The sequence below is a fragment of the Sciurus carolinensis genome, chromosome 3, assembly GCF_902686445.1.
Source record: "Sciurus carolinensis chromosome 3, mSciCar1.2, whole genome shotgun sequence".
In the NCBI taxonomy this organism is placed as follows: Eukaryota; Metazoa; Chordata; class Mammalia; order Rodentia; family Sciuridae; genus Sciurus; species Sciurus carolinensis.
In genome coordinates, this window is record NC_062215.1 from 114,707,211 (window position 1) to 114,724,802 (window position 17,592).

The window sequence follows — 17,592 nt, forward strand, 5'->3', positions numbered from 1 at the left end:
ATAGCCTAATATCTAATTCTTGTCCAAAGTGCTTGTTTCCCACACCTGCCTATAGCATTAACTGTGGGGGCAGCACCTCCCAGCACATAAAACATTGCCGAGTACCTCCTGCATCTCTCTGTGCTTTTCAGAATTTGCAATTTCCCAAGGGATGTATGAGAACGGGTGGTACCAGCAAGTGTGCTGATCCTCCCAAGAAACGGCTTCAGAGCACCTGTAGTGTGTACCCAGGAGAAGACATATCTGTAAAAGATACAGATGTGTCTCCTACCTACTCTCAGATGAGAAAGGTGACTGTTACACAAGCTCAGTGCAAGAGGCTCCCACTGCTTTTTCTTTTGAACCTCCTCAGACCATGGTACTAGGTTAGCTGTCACTCACCCTAAACAGCTTATTTGTTTTCATAGGTATTTTTTTTTGTTTTTAGTTGTTGATGGACCTTTATTTTATTTATTCATTCACTTATGGTGCTGGGAATTGAACCCAAGGGCTCACACAGTGCTACGCAAGTGAGAGCTACAATCTACCATTGAGCTACAATTCCAGTCCTTCATAGGTATGTTTAAGAAAGGGCTAGCTGAAATAACTAAGCCTTGGAAGAGGCATAACAGTTAGCAGATAAAGATGGGCAGGAAAGGGATTTCTGAGAATCATAACAGCAAAAGGACACTGAGAAGAAACTGCCAGTGCATGCAGGAATTCCCGGCGGGTTCTTGAACATGGAAACTGTGAGGACTGGGTGTGACATGGGCTTGCAGATAGGAGGGGTAGGCAGGTCTACTACAAGCCTCACGGAGGAACTTGGTCCAACATGGAATGAGGATCAGGTCTGCATTCAGACAGATAACCTTGGTATAACTGGAAGCAAGAGAACCAGGAACTTAATTCCTAAGGAGAAAGTTGGTGGGATCTGAAGTCAAGCAGCAGAGGTTATGACAGCCCGCAGAAGGAAAATTGGCAGAATAGAAGGTACACACAGGCACAGGCACTTCCCACTCTATGCTGCTTAAGTATTTTGCATTTCCAGCCTTATGTGTGCCACCAAGATGCTGTGTCTCCTCAAGGCTACAGAGGTCAGGGGCATATGGTTGCACTGTACAGGAGCCATAGTGCCATATCCCAAAGGCTTCATGATTTTTTCTGCTGGTGTTGAAGGTGACCACAAATCAGAGTTGGTAAATTATACACAGCACAGAAAGCACAACTACCTATCGCCCCAGACAACAGGAAAAACACTGCCTGTTTTGTTAAAAAGGAAAAAAAAAAATTGTGAAGGAGCAACTTGAAAGCAGGCAGCAGTGAACTATTCCCTCCCTGCACTGTACATTGCTTTTGTCTTAAAGAGATCACGTGGATGTGGCTGCACACATAAAAACGATTTCATTAAAAGCCTCCAGTCATTCATTTTGCTTATTAAAGCCACTTCACAATGATATTCACAATGGAAATCTCAGCTGTTTCTAGTAATAATACTAAAATACAATTAATTCCTTTCCCAAGGAATCTTAGGTATGTGCTAGAGATATGTGCTAATTGCCACTGCTTCGTACCATGGCTTCAATTAGGAATCAAAATGGGAGCAAGACAAACATGGATCCATTAAGTTCCAGAGGACTTGAAGCTGAAGTCCACTCCCCCAAGTTCCTCTTATAGTGATTAGAAAAGGAGAGGACTCCATCTGAGGAGCTATAGTGACATCTAGTGGCTGTCAAGCAAAGCACACCAGTTACAAAAAACCTGATACATTGCACTAAAGAAGGGGACAATACAGTGACATTTAAAATTCAACATTTATTTTTGACTGAAGAGAATTGAGAATGTGAAATATTTGTCATAAATAAATAGTGAGAAGCCAAAAACTCAATGTCTATAAAATAGCGTGTACATCTAGAGTCATATCATAACATACTCCCAAATTAGACAATTCAGAGATTCATAACAATATCAGGATATTTAGCTGCTTTCAAAGATTTATTCTACTTATTAAAGTTCCCAAAATCAGGCTTGGGGATACTCAATGGCAGAGTGTGAGTTTAGCGTACATGAGGCTCTGGGTTTTGAGCACTAGCACCAAAAAAAAAAAAAAAAAAAATCTCAGCAGTATATATTAACAATTATGATCAGAAGATATGATATGTTGCTATTAAATTCAAAGTTCCAACATAATATTACTATTCAGGTATACAAATTCAAGAGCAGGCAATTTTCAACATGATTTCTCATGTTGTTCAGACAAAATAAATATCAGCTTTTCTATAAAGTGAACCATATTGGCTCAGTTGATCTTAGTAACTTCAGCACTACCTTGGAAAGAAAGGTAATGTGAAATGTTTCTTGGAGTCAAGATTTAAATTACAGCATGCCTGAGTGACAGAGAAGTAGAATGAGACAGAGACAAATCCACCACATAATCCTAGGAACATGAGCTTGACCAACTAGAGTGAGAGGAAAACCCTCCACTCTCTTCTATTCTGCAAATCTAAACGTTTTTCCTATGAGGTCTCAGGATCTCTGAAAAACGTGAGATTCATAAATATGCAGAACATATGTAAAGGGAGCACAATGGTCATGCACAAATAGCACAAATGAGAGAGAGGCAGGGATAATTTCTGTGAGCCATAGGCAGTTTGCTATAAAAGCAAAGCAAAGTTGCTTATCCTCCAAGGGTCAAAACTTGAATTCTGGCCTCTTTCATGGATCCAGCCCAGGGTTCCACACATACCAGGCAAGTGTTCTATCACTAAGCTATATTCCCAGTCCAGTAGTATATATTTAAAAATAAATCAGATCATATTGCTGTCTGGGTTCAGACACCCTTTTCTCTCTCTCAGAGTAAAAGCCGGGTCCATTCCATGCCTATTAGACTCTACAAGATCTGGCCCTCTGGTGGCTCTGTTTCTGTGTTCTGTCATTACGTTCTACCTTAGTACTCTATCCCAGGCACACTGGCCTCTGAGCTGCTTCCTGCATACAAGCACATTGCCACATCTGGACCTTTCCATTTTCTGTCCCCGGGTCCACAACAGTCCTCCCTCTGGCCTGCTTGCTATGTGCTTCAGGTCTACACTCAAGCAGTACCCTGTCAGGGAGGTCCTCCTGTAGGCACCTCTATTTAAAGCACATCTCTGCCACCCACCTCTGCACTTGCTGTCCCTCACCCTGTCTTCCTTCCCTGGAGTTTATCAACACCTAAGAGATAACAAATATTAACTGTTTCTTCTCCTTGTTTTCCCTGCTACATACTGTGTCTCCAGGATCTACAAAATTATACAGAAGTTGTTATAAATCTGTCTGTAAATATTTGCTAAACTGTTTTAGGGAAGGTAGCCAAGGGAGGCAAGGGGAGTTCCTACATTCCTACATTATGGTGGAATCTATAAAGTGAAATGGGAGAAAAACAAAATCAAAGGTTTTTTTTTTTGTGTGTTGGTGTTGTGTGCAAAAAAAGAAGCAGTCTAAAAACGTGAGCACAAAAGGAAATTTTTGTAATAGAGAAACTAATTAAAGACATTTTTAATGCTAACAAGTTATTTCAGTGTTGTGAAATTATGGATAAGTTTGTTTAATTCTTGAGCTTTTGTTTATTTCTCAGATATTCACAACAAGTTGATTTATTTTTGTAGTTGAAAATACTTTTTAGGGCCTGGGGGTGTAGCCAGAGTACTTTACTATCTTGCACAAGGTCTTGGGTATGATCTCCAGCATCATAAAATTTTTAAAAAATCTATTACCTCCCTCCTTCTAAATTCTATCCATAGAAAAACTTGCTTTGTTCAAAAAGAGGTCAAGATGTCTCCTGAACAATATGCAGAGCTGACTAGCTGGTCACCAAACCTTTGATAAAGAATTTGTCTTTTGGTTCTTATATCCAGGGCACTCATTAAAGACTTTTCAGGGAGGTGTCCAGGAGTTCACTCTATTGACAAAGGACATCTGACACTGCATATCATATTTAAGGAAGAAATAAATAACCTCATCCTACTTCTTTTTATTCATTTTAATATGCAAAATGCAAAAAATGTTACTTAATACCATATATTGATTAAATATATATTGCAAGAGTATTTATACACTGTCAAAAGCAAAAACAACAACAACAAAAACATTTCAAAGACCCATCTGTTATATGTGGTGCTCAGGAAGACCACGGCACTACCATAGAGGTTATTCTCCTATATACTGTTAGACAAAGAACTGGCTATAAATATTATTATACATGTTAGCATTTGGGTAGAATTGATGTTTGCAACTGGTTTTGCTAAAATATAAGCGAATGAAAAAGAAAAAGAATTCCAGAAAGCTCCAGAACTAAAATCCTTCTCATAAGTATGGTCTAAAACATGGTTGATGAAACCAGGAGATAAAATGCTCACATCTTTATTTTATTTCAGCAATTTCTAGAAAATACAGTAATGGAAAAACACATTACATTATTATTTGTTTAAATTTAATATGTAGCTCAAATTAAGTTTTAATGTTCCATTTTAAGCTTTTACATTAAAAGACTTGTACATTTCATTCTTTAGCATACATAATTTTCAATGTTTCAGTGAAAACTGCTACTTAATTTACAGAGCAGATTGATGTTACTGAACTTCAAAGTTATTGTTAGGATAAATTGTAGTGGCTGTAACAAAAAGATAATTTTTAAAGTTCCCCCCAAGAAAACATGAGAAGATACTATAACTGTAACTATATGTTATGCTAAATAAGAGCTATATTCCTGTCAGTATAGGTAAATTAAATAATTTGGAATAAGACAGGTATTCTATTGAGAATTAGCATCATAGTGTGCAAGATTAATTATCATGAAAAGAAGTTATGTTAGTCAGAAGGAGATGAAGAAGAAAATACACGTTGAGCTTTCTCTGTCCTAGGAGATGGAGGCCGTGCTGGCCACCACAGCCCGCTTCAGAACTCAGGCTTCCTGGCAGGCATGTAACCATCCTTGCTCAGCTGTCAAGATCAGCGGGCACTGCTGCAACTCATCAGCTGTCAACTGCGGAGGTGCTCAAGTTCCAACTCCTATGGAGACCATGGAACTATTTTAGCTTCTTTTCCACAGGTTTCACTTTGTCCTCTTGTTGGGTTCTGACATGTTCTGGGACAGCAGTCATCAAACCCAAGTCTACCAACACTTTCTAAGGGTTTCAGGGAATGCAGGCAGCATGAAGCAAACCCACTTCACAAGGGTCTATTCAATATGAATCCTCCTGAGAACACACTTCTGCCAATATCATTTTTAAAAATTCTGTTTCATAAGAGATTGGCAAACCTCTCATCTGAATAGGACCTTACTCTGGAACACTGCTCTGGGGTGTAAACCCTGGAATCTATCAAAGGGACAATTTTGTATATTGGCAGCCATATGAGAAAGGGAATGACTCTAATGACTAGTTAGAAATTTCTTTCACAATTCTTCAAACAAACTAAAGGAAGTAATAGAGCTGTCAATGATAAGTTATTTTAAATGATTCTGATGACTTATTACTAAGTTTTTAATGTATAATGGAATGAATTGTAGTAGGTTGAATAATAGCCCTCCAAAATAACTCCAACTGAATTCCTGTGAATGTCACCTTATATGAGAAAGAAAGAAAAGAAAGGAAGGAAGGAAGGAAGGAAGGAAGGAAGGAAGGAAGGAAGACTGCAGATGTGATCAATTAAGGGATCTTTAAAATTATATTTTTTGGACTATCTGGGAGGGCCCTAAATGTTATTATTCTTATAAGAAAAAGGGATGTTTGATGCAGACAGAAGAGGAGAAGGCAGCCTGACCATGCAGACAGAGATTAGTGAGATAGCTACGAGCCAAAGAATGCTGGCAGACTCCAGAATCTGCAAGAGGCAAGGAATGTACTCTTCCCCGGAGCCTCTGCAGGGAGCACATACTTGCTGACTCCTTGATTTCAACCCAGTGTTACTGATTTCAGATCTCCAGAAGTGTGAAAGGAAATTTTCTGTTGTTTTAAGCAACCAAGTTTGTGATTATTTGTTCAGCAACCACAGGAAACTAATATAGAGTTCAAAGAGTTAAATGGTATTGCCATAACAAACTCCTTCCCTTTTCATCTACTTATATGTAAACATGTTTTTTAAAATAATATCTATAAAGATAAGAAAGCAGGGAAGAAAACTTGTTGACCTTGTCTCCCTTTAGTACGGAATTCTTTATAACTTATTAAAATAAGTTTAAAAACTCTCCATGGTTCATAATACAAAGCCACATTTCCAATTAAAAAAAACAGTTCAGTGGATTAGACAAAGAGGAATGAAGGGAAGGGAGCAGGGACAGGAATGGAAAGACAGTGGATGAATCTGACACAACTTTCCTATGTACACATATGAATACAACACAGTGAATCTCAATACTGCAATCCATAAGGACTGGGATCCTAAGTAGAATAAAACATACTCCATGTTTGCATAAATGTATCAAAATAGACTCTACTATCAGGTATAACTAAACAATAAGAACAAATAAATTTTTTAAAAGAATAGAAAAGGTTAATCTTTATGTTACATCCTTGAAATGTGAAGGAGTTCTTTACACTTTAAAGTAAAATTTAGGGTGCGCGTTACTATTAAGCGAACGACCACTGGGAATTGAGGGTCTAGCTCAGTGGTGGAGTGCATGCAAGGTCCTGGGTTTGATCCCCAGCTCCACAAAAAGAATAAAACAAACAAGAAAGGAAAAACTGGGGGAGAGAGAGAAAATAACAACTATGAACACCTGTAATTACACATACTGCAATCGATGCAAAAAAAGCAGTTCAAATAACATTTTGTTTTGTCAACTTCTCAAAAAAAAGATTTCACTGTTTCCAAAAATTATTATGAAATTTATCTTTACATCAATTTGAACTCAGACCTGGACCTGGCACTGTGTGCCTACACTCTTGAAGCTGAAGCAGGAGGATTCCTTGAGCTCAGGAGTTCAAGCCTAGCCTGGGCAACACGTGAATCCCCATTAAAAAAAAAAAAAAAAAAAAAAGAAAGAAAGAAAGAAAGAAAAGAATTTGAATTCTATGTTTAGTTTTAAAGTTTCAATACATTATTATTTAAATAAGGAAGGGTGCAAAATTTATAATATTCTTATTCTTGTTTCCATTTGGTGCGACTTTCTTTGCCAATGAACAACAATGAAATATAAAAGTAAAGATCCAATCATACTCCCTTTTGTTTACTTTTCTATATCTGAAGAAAATCTTTGCCATATGATCTACAGGGCACAGAGAAATGAGGTGAGATGATGATTCTGTATCCTTACCTAGACCTATATGAGGCAGGTGTTCAAAAAGGGTCCAGCTGTGGTCATCAATGTAATGATTCTTCAGGATCAAACAGCTGGCAAACATCTCGGGCTGTTATGTCACTGGGAACCTCTAAAGCCCTGCTGGTTTCATCTTCACTGTACACTTTAATCCCTGTGTAAGGAGAAATAAGAGAGCTCAACTATTCTTGTTTGGTTGGTTTTTTAAAATAAATTTCATTGTACATGTTTAAGGTCTACAAACAAGATGTTTTAAAATAAATACAGCTAATAAAAAGTATTATAGTGATGTGAATTTACATATCCATCATTTCACATGGTTACCCACTTTTTGTGGATAGCAAGAACAGTTCAAATCTACTTATTTGGCAAAAATCCCAAATACAATATGATTAATGATAGTCCTCATGTTATACATTAGATCTCTGGAAATGTCTATCTTTACATATATTAGTATGTATCTTTGATCAGTGTCTCCCATTCCCCTCCTCCTCACCCTGTCCCTGTTTCTGTATTTTAACTTCTTAAAAAAAGAAGACATGGGGCTGGGGATATAGTTCAGTTGGTAGAGTGCTCGCCTAGCAAGCACAAGGCACTGGGTTCAAATCCCCAGCACCACAAAAAAAAAAAAAAAAAAAAAAAAAAAGACACTATGTGTAAGTGAAGTCATGTAATATTTTTCTTTCTATGTCTGTCTATTTCACTTAGCATAATTCCTCCAGGTTCAGAAATGTTGTAGCAAACAACAGGTTCTCCTTTTTAAGGCTTAATAATATTCCATTGTGTATTTATTATGTAAACATACAACTGAATATATACATCTATTCAGTTCTTTATTATTCATCCTTTGATGGGATACTTAGATTGTTTCCATATCTTGGCTATTGTTAATAATGTTCCAATAAACAAGGGAGTGCAAATATCTTCAAGAGGTAGTGATTCTATTTCCTTTGACCCAGAAGAGGATTATCTGGGTCATGTGGTCATTCTATATTTAATTTCTTTAGAAACCTTTAAACCATTCTCCAAAATGCCTGAGTGGATCTAAATTCCCACCAACAGTATAAGCATTTCCTTTTCTTTATATCCTCACCAATACTTCTCTTGTCTTAAGAATAGCCATCCTAAGGGTTGTGAGGTGATATTTCACAGTGGGTTCATTTGCACTTCCCTGATGGTTAGTGCTATTCTGCCCCTTTCCATATACTTATTGGCCATTTTTTCTGTCTCCTTTGGAGAAATGGACATCCAGGACCTTTGCCCATTGTTGTTCTGCTATCAAGTTGTAAGGGTTCTTCTTTTAGATATCAACCTTCATCAAATATGTGATTAGCAAATATTTTCCTCAGCCCATAGCCTTTTCATTAAAATACTTAATTAAAATAACATCCTAAGAAGTCAGAAAACTTACTAGTTGAGTTGATTATACTAATTTTCTTACACACTGAATGCTACCTATCTGAAACTTATTTATGTGTCAAGGTCACTTCGTCCAATAACCTCTACTTTTTTTTTGCATTGTCTAAAGACCATTCAATGACTATTCAAAATTATTTCCCTACCACTCTGGTCTACTTAAAAATCTATCTACCTCTTATCAATATTTTAAGTTTCCCATTTCATATTCAAGTCCTGTACACAATCCCAGTAATGCCAGTGATTTATTCCTAGATAACATTCACGCAGCATGGAACAGAATCAGACGGTATGCAAACATTTCTCCACTTCAGGGATAGAAGTTTGGGCAAATACTAGTGAGATGCTCACCACATCCTTTTTCTTTTCTCCCTTGCAATTAGTGTTGTCGGGGGATTGAGTTTGGAGTCAGTGTAATATGTGCATAAGGAATTCAGCACTTCCAGGATGCCATGAAATTCTCCCGAGTTTCATTCCCTATTCCCTTTCACCCACCCCCACTGATTGGAAATGGCTGTGGGGCCAGACCTAGAGGAAAGAACAGCCATGGACAAAATGAGCTTTAGTACTTAAATGACTGCACGAACACCAGCATGAGCAAGAAATAAATTACTATGTGTTAACTCAATGTATAGTAGGATTTACCTACTATACATTTGTAATTGTTAAATTACAAATTAGCCTAAATTATACAGAATCAGAATTTTGTATAAAATAACCCATTAACATGTATCAAGCTGTGCTCTGGCTAGAACTTCCAATATTAATTATTCTATGTATTAATTGAGTAAAAGAAGATAATACCTATGACAATAGTATGGTAAGATCACACAAACACACAAAAGTGGGAAATGATAAGAAGATTCAATGCAAGAAATATACCTATTATAAAAACAATGAAATGTCAGCATTTTTAGTAATTCAAATGAATGCAAAATAAATGATATTCAATTTTGTCCTATCAATTATTTTAATTATACTTGATGAAAATATAATGAAATAATTACTTTCCTACATTGATGGGAGTGATAAAAGGGGATAAAACTTTTGAACATCTATTAGAGAATATTATTAAAAGCATTAAAAGGTCCATTTCTTGGACACAGTAATTGTACATAAGAAACTATCTCAACAAATCTGTGGTAACTATGGAAAATGGCTTTGGGCATTGACTTGTCCAGTGAAATATTATTTATAACTCAACCAATCTAAATATTCAACAGGAAAAGAAAGGTAAACTTTCACAGAATGGGATATTATATGGTCATTAAAACTGCTATCCAAAGAAATTGCCTAAGGGGGCGATCCAAGATGGTGGCCTAGAGGGTGACTGCACCCCCAGTCACTCCAGAACCCAGGAGTTAAGAAGGGGAGGCATTGAGAGACTCGGACTGAAATAGAGCCACAGGTGAGTCTGCCCACTGGGTAAAGCTCGGCCCGGGTGGCAGGCCCAGATTAGAGGTGGCTTATCGGAGCCGGGCAGGGCAGCTAGAGTCTTCCACAGGCAGCCCTGCGCACTCCGGCAGTGGGCTCCTCCCACACGGCCAGCCTGCACGGTGCAGGCCCACAGTGAGAGCATTTCCGCACAGAGCCAGCTCCAAACCATGGAACCAGTAGGGGGCTAGGGGCAGTTTTCTTCGGATGCACTGCATTATCAGATTCCTCCAGACATCAGGCTACTGAAGGGTGGGAGGTGATACACTGGAAATCTACCAGGACACTATAAGCCAATAGCGGAAACTGCAATATCTCAGGGTCCCACTGACAGCTGACCAATATGAGAAAACAAGGGAAAAAAATGTCCCAAACAAACCTAGATACTACATCAATAAAACCCAATGACAGCACAGCAGAAGAAATGTCAGAAAGGGAGTTCAGAATGTACGTAATTAAAACGATCAGGGAAGCTAATGAGGAGATGAAAGAGCAAATGCAGGCATTAAATGATCGCACCCAATCAACAGTTAAAAGACCAAATATGGGAAGCAACAAGATCATTTCAATAAAGAGTTAGAGATACTGAAAAAAAAACAAACTGAAATACTTGAAATGAAGGAAACAATAAACCAAGTTAAAAACTCCATAGAAAGCATAACCAATAGGATAGAACACCTGGAAGACAGAACCTCAGACATTGAAGACAATTATTTAATCTTGAAAACAAAGTTGGTCAAACAGAAAAGATGGTAAGAAATCATGAACAGAATCTACAAGAATTATGGATATCATGAAAAGGCCAAATTTAAGAATTATTGGGATTGAGGAAGGCTTAGAGAAACAAACCAAGGAATGAACAATCTATTCAATGTAATAATATCAGAAAATTTCCCAAATCTGAAGAATGAAATGGAAAACCAAGTACAAGAGGCTTATAGAACTCCAAACATACAAAAATTACAACAGACCCACACCAAGGCACATTATTATGAAAATACCTAACATACAAAATAAGACAGAATTTTAAAGGCCGCGAGAGAAAGAATCAAATTACATTCAGAGGGAAACCAATAAGAATATCAGCAGATTTTTCAATCCAGACCCTAAAAGCTAGAAGGGCCTGGAATAACATTTACCAAGCCCTGAAAGAAAACGGATGCCAACCAAGAATCTTATACCCAGCAAAACTTCCTTCAAATTTGACGATGAAATGAGATCCTTCCATGATAAACAAAAGCTAAAGGAATTTACAAAAGAAAGCCAGCATTACAGAACATTCTCAGCAAAATATTCCATGAGGAAGAGATGAAAAACAACGATGCAAATCAGCAACAGGAGGCGCTAGCCTAAAGGAATAGCCAAATAAAGGAGAAACCAAATCACGTCAAAAACAAATATGAGTCAATTGACTGGGAATACAAATCATATCACAATAATAACCCTGAATGTTAATGGCCTGAATTCATCAATCAAAAGACACAGACTGGCAGATTGGATTAAAAAGAAAAATCCAACAATAGGCTGCCTGCAAGAGACTCATCTCATAGAAAGAGATACCCATAGACTAAAGGTGAAAGGATGGGGAAAAAACATACCATGCACACGGACACAGCAAAAAAGCTGGAGTATCCATCCTCATTTCAGATAATGTGAACTTCAAACCAAAACTAGTCAGAAGGGATAAAGAAGGACATTACATGCTGCTTAAGGGGAAGCATAATCAGCAAGACATAACAATCATAAATATCTATGCCCCGAACAGTGGCTCATCCACATACGTCAAACAAATCCTTCTCAATTCCAGAAATCAAATAGACCACAACACAATAATACTAGGCGATTTTAACACACCTCTCTCACCACTGGATAGATCGTCCAAACAAAAATTGAATAAAGAAACTACAGTTCTCAACAACACAATCAACAATTTAGACTTAACGGACATATATAGAATATACCATCCAACAAAGAACGAATACACTTTCTTCTCAGCAGCACATGGATCCTTCTCTAAAATAGACCATATTTTATGCCACAAAGCTACTGTTAGCAAATACAAGAAGATAGAGATACTACCTGTACTCTATCAGATCATAATGGATTGAAATTAGAAATAAATGACAGAATTAAAAACAGAAACTTCTCCAATACCTGGAGATTAAATAATACACTATTATATGATGAATGGATAACAGAAGACATCAGGAGGGAAATTAAAAAATTCTTAGAAGTAAACGAGAACAAAGACACATCATATCAAAATCTCTGGGACACTATGAAAGCAGTACTTAGAGGAAGATTTATTTCACAGGGCGCATTCAACAAAAGAAGTAGAAATCAACAAATAAACGACTAAACACTACAGCTCAAAGCCCTAGAAAAAGAAGAGCAGACCAACACCAAAGTAGTAGAAGACAGGAAATAGTTAAATCAGAGCCAAAATCAACAAAATTGAAACAAAAGAAACAATCGGAAAAAACTAACAAAATAAATAGTTGGTTCTTTGAAACAAGAAACAAAATTGATAAACCCTTAGCCACACTAACAAAGAGAAAGAGGGAGAAAACTCAAATTACTAAAATTCGGAATGAACAAGGAAACATCACAACAGACACGAGTGAAATACAAAACATCATTAGAAGCTATTTCGAAAATCTATACTCCAACAAAACAGAAAACCTCGAAGACATCAACAAATTTCTAGAGACATATGAATTACCTAAACTGAACGAGGAGGACATACACAACTTAAATAAACCAATTTCAAGCAATGAAATAGAAGAAGTCATCAAAAGCCTACCAACAAAGAAAAGTCCAGGACCAGATGGGTCTCAGCCGAGTTCTACAAAACCTTTAAAGAAGAGCTCATTCCAATACTCCTCAAAGTATTCCATGAAATAGAAGAGGAGGGAACCCTCCCAAACTCATTCTATGAAGCCAATATCACCCTGATACCTAAACCAGACAGAGACACATCGAGGAAAGAAAATTTCAGACCAATATGCTTAATGAACATCGATGCAAAATTCTCAACAAAATTTTAGCAAATCGCATACAAATATATATTAAAAAGATAGTGCACCACGATCAAGTGGGTTTTATCCCAGGGATGCAAGGTTGGTTCAACATTCGGAATCAATAAATGTCATTCACCATATCAACAGACTTAAAGTTAAGAATCACATGATTATTTCAATAGATGCAGAAAAAACATTCGATAAAATACAGCATCCCTTCATGCTCAAAACACTAGAAAAAATTGGGGTAGTGGGAACATTCCTTAACATTATAAAGGCCATCTACGCTAAGCCCATGGCTAATATCATTCTAAATGGTGAAAAACTGAAAGCGTTCCCCCTAAAAACTGGAACAAGGCAGGGATGTCCTCTTTCACCGCTTCTATTCAACATCGTCCTTGAGACTCTAGCCAGAGCAATCAGACAAACCAAAGAAATTAAAGGGATACGAATAGGAAAAGAAGAACTCAAACTATCCCTGTTCGCTGATGACATGATTATATATTTAGAGGAACCTGGAAATTCCACTAGAAAACTTTTAGAACTCATAAGTGAATTTAGTAAAGTAGCAGGTTACAAGATCAATGCTCATAAATCCAATGCATTTTTATACATAAGTGATGAATCTTCAGAAAGAGAAATTAGGAAAACTACCCCATTCACAATAGCATCAAAAAAAATAAAATACTTGGGAATCAATCTCACAAAAGAGGTGAAAGACCTCTACAATGAGAACTACAGAACACTAAAGAAAGAAATTAAAGAAAACCTTAGAAGATGGAAAGATCTCCCATGTTCCTGGATAGGCAGAATTAATATTGTCAAAATGGCTATACTACCTAAAGTGCTATACAGATTCAATGCAATTCCAATTAAAATCCCAATGATGAACCTTGCAGAAATAGAGCAAGCAATTATGAAATTCATCTGGAAGAATAAAAAACCTAGAATAGCTAAAGCAATCCTCAGTAGCAAGAGCGAAGCAGGGGGTTTTGCAATACCAGATCTTCAACTCTACTACAAAGCAATAGTAACAAAAATGGCATGGTATTGGTACCAAAATAGACAGGTAGATCAATGGTACAGAATAGAGGACATGGACACAAACCCAAATAAATACAAGTTTCTCATACTAGACAAAGGGGCCAAAAATATGCAATGGAGAAAAGATAGCCTCTTCAACAAATGGTGCTGGGAAAACTGGAAAACCATATGCAACAGAAAGAAAATAAACCCCTATCTCTCACCCTACACAAAACTCAACTCAAAATGGATCAAGGACCTCGAAATCAGACCAGAGACCCTGCATCTTATAGAAGAAAAAGTAGGTCCAAATCTTCAACTTGTTGGCTTAGGATCAGACTTCCTCAACAGGACTCCCATAGCACAAGAAATAAAAGCAAGAATCAACAACTGGGATAGATTCAAACTAAAAGCTTTCTCTCAGCAAAGGAAACTATCAGAAATGTGAAGAGAGAGCCTACAGAGTGGGAGAATATCTTTGCCAACCATACCTCAGATAGAGCGCTAATTTCCAGAATCTATAAAGAACTCAAAAAACTCTACACCAAGAATACAAATAATCCAATCAACAAATGGGCTAAGGAAATGAACAGACATTTCACAGAAGAAGATGTACAAGTAATCAACAGATATATGAAAAAATGTTCAACATCCCTAGTAATAAGGGAAATGCAAATCAAAACTACCCTAAGATTTCATCTCACCCCAATTAGAATGGTGATTATCAAGAATACAAGCAACAATAGGTGTTGGCGAGGATGTGGTGAAAAAAGAACACTCATACATTGCTGGTGGGGTTGCAAATTAGTGCAGCCACTCTGGAAAGCAGTGTGGAGATTCCTCAGAAAGCTTGGAATGGAAACACCATTTGACCCAGCTATCCCACTCCTTGGCCTATACCCAAAGGACTTAAAGTCAGCATACTACAGAGATACAGCCACATCAATGTTCATTGCTGCTCAATTCACCATAGCCAGATTGTGGAACCAACCTAGATGCCCTTCAGTTGATGAATGGATAAAGAAACTGTGGCATATATATACAATGGAATATTACTCCACAATGAAGAATGATAAAATTATGGCATTTGTAGGCAAATGGATGAAATTGGAGAATATCATGCTAAGTGAGATAAGCCAATCTCAAAAACTAAAGGACGAATGATCTCGCTGATAAGCAGATGAGGACATATAATCGGGGGTGGGAGGGGTTAGCATTAGGTTTAGGGTTAGGTTTAGGGTTAGGGATAAGGAGAGCGGTAAGAATGAAGGAAAGAAGGACTGTATAGAGGGAAAAGAGGGGTGTGAGGGGTGGGGGGGAAGGAAAAAAAAATAAACATCATTGCCCTATGTAAACATATGATTACACAAATGGTATGCCTTGACTCTATGTACAAATAGAGAAACAACATGTATCCCATTTGTATACAATAAAAAAAAAAAAGACTGTAAAAAAAAAAAAAGAAAAGAAAAAGAAATTGCCTAAGAATGTGTGCAAATTCTTAAGTGGGATAGTACGAACTTACTTGTTGACTTTTGCTACCAGGCACCCACCCCTCTTAAGACAGCACTCTGATTTCCTTTTAGAGCACCACACCCTCCCTCACCTGCTGTTCTTGTGATTCTGGCAGCTCTTCCTTCAACTCAGTTTGCTGCAGCTGCTAGAAATGGCCAACAGGAGCTGATTGGTAAACATTCAGGAATCGTGTAAGCCAGGCATCTTGAAATTAGCCATGATGGAAGTATTCATACTAAAGAAACTAATAAACGATGCGAAGCCTTAGTATAAGGCTTTTCAAAAACTTTTTTTCCCCTGTTTTTTAAAACTAGTTTATCAGTGCATAACTGCCTCTGCTCCAGTCTCTGCTCCATGGTGGAAGGTGTTACTCAGTTCAACCAATCAGTACCCAGAACCCCCGGACAGCATTTTTTATTTTGCAGAGAGGCACATGACGCACTCAAAGCCAGAGTCAATCAAGATATCTGTTCCATAACCACAGAACAGGCTCTCTTTTCTACTGGGCGTAAGCCTGGGCAGATATAGGCCGAAGCTATGACCGTCATTCTTGGTATGTAAACCACACTGCAAAAAATTAAATGCCTGTGCCACCCCAGATTCTTGTGTTGAAACTCTAATCCCAGCGTGAAGGTATTTGGAGGTGGACCTTTGGGAGTGATGAGGTCATGAGGGTGGAGCCCCTCCTAGATGGGATTAGTGTCTTATGGAATAGGTCACTCTGACAAACACTTGCAACCCATTCCTTCTTGGTTGCACATGTGATATCCTTCACCTGGAATAAACTTCAATGTTCCCACCAGCAACAATGTGCTTCCTTTGGCCAATTCCTACTAACCCTTGACCACAGTTCCAATACAATCCCTTCCAAAAAGTCCACCCTGACTACCCAGGGTTTTGTAATATGCCCTTTTAAGTAATTTCATTTTGTAATTACCTGTCTGCGTATCTTTCTCCCCAGCCACGCTAACAAGCTCCTTCAAGGAAAATCTTCATTTATTCATCATATATGATCATCTCAAAGGGAACTAGCCTGGGCAATACTGCCTTAAAAAAAATCTGCAGAGTGAATGAACTTTGTACTCACTGCAAACCTGTCAGTATTTTGCCCATAACAAGTACTCAAAACCTACTTAAAACATTTACTTTAAAAATATTTTGTCATGGGCTGGGGAGATAGCTCAGTTGATAAAGTGCTTGCCTTATAAGCACAGGGCCCTGGGTTCGATCCCCAGCCTCGCAAAAAAAAAAAAAAAAAAAAAAAAAAAAAAAAAAATTTGTCATGAATATGTAATTTTTATTTGAAATTTCTATGCTTAGAAAATTAAAATTCTTCTCAAGAAGAAAGAGACATGCAATTTTTCATCATAAAAAAAATTCCAGGAAAAAAAAAATTCCAGGTAAAAACTGACTCAATGTCACAATTCTGGGTTTTAAAGTCTTTGAGATGGCCATAAAGTATATGAAAAACATCATGAAAATACACTTTTGAAGCCAGTTATGATTGTCTCTGAATCTGCATTTATTTTTTAAGTGATCATATCTTGTTTTCAATTTAAGGCACAAGTAATTGAAATATGGTTTTTTAAATCTGTTTTGTTCTCTTGTTTGCATTTTCTTCAAGAACTCCTTTTATGCATATTAACAGCTATTACAACAGTATCTTACAACAGTAAGATAGCTCAATTAGATTACCAAGTACAAAATCAACATACAAAAATCAGTTGTTCACATATATTCAAACAATCTTTTGGAAAATTCAATGGAAGAAAAGATTTCATATATAATAGTAACAAAAATATATTAATATATTTGTCAATAAAAATGTGAGACCTATTAAAAATAAAATAACACTGAAGGCAAAAAAAGAGTCTTTCTACAATAGAAGGACCATATTATTATGTAAATTAA

General features: G+C 37.1%; 1 protein-coding gene across 1 annotated transcript in view; it reads right to left on the reverse strand.

The window, feature by feature from the left end:
- Positions 1 to 17,592, reverse strand: part of Grb14 (growth factor receptor bound protein 14) — a 69,524-nt gene that overhangs the window by 33,937 nt on the left and 17,995 nt on the right. Inside the window, 2 exon segments of the mRNA XM_047546838.1 lie at positions 7,271 to 7,343; positions 7,345 to 7,427. Of these exon segments, the coding sequence (XP_047402794.1) occupies positions 7,271 to 7,343; positions 7,345 to 7,427 (156 nt within the window).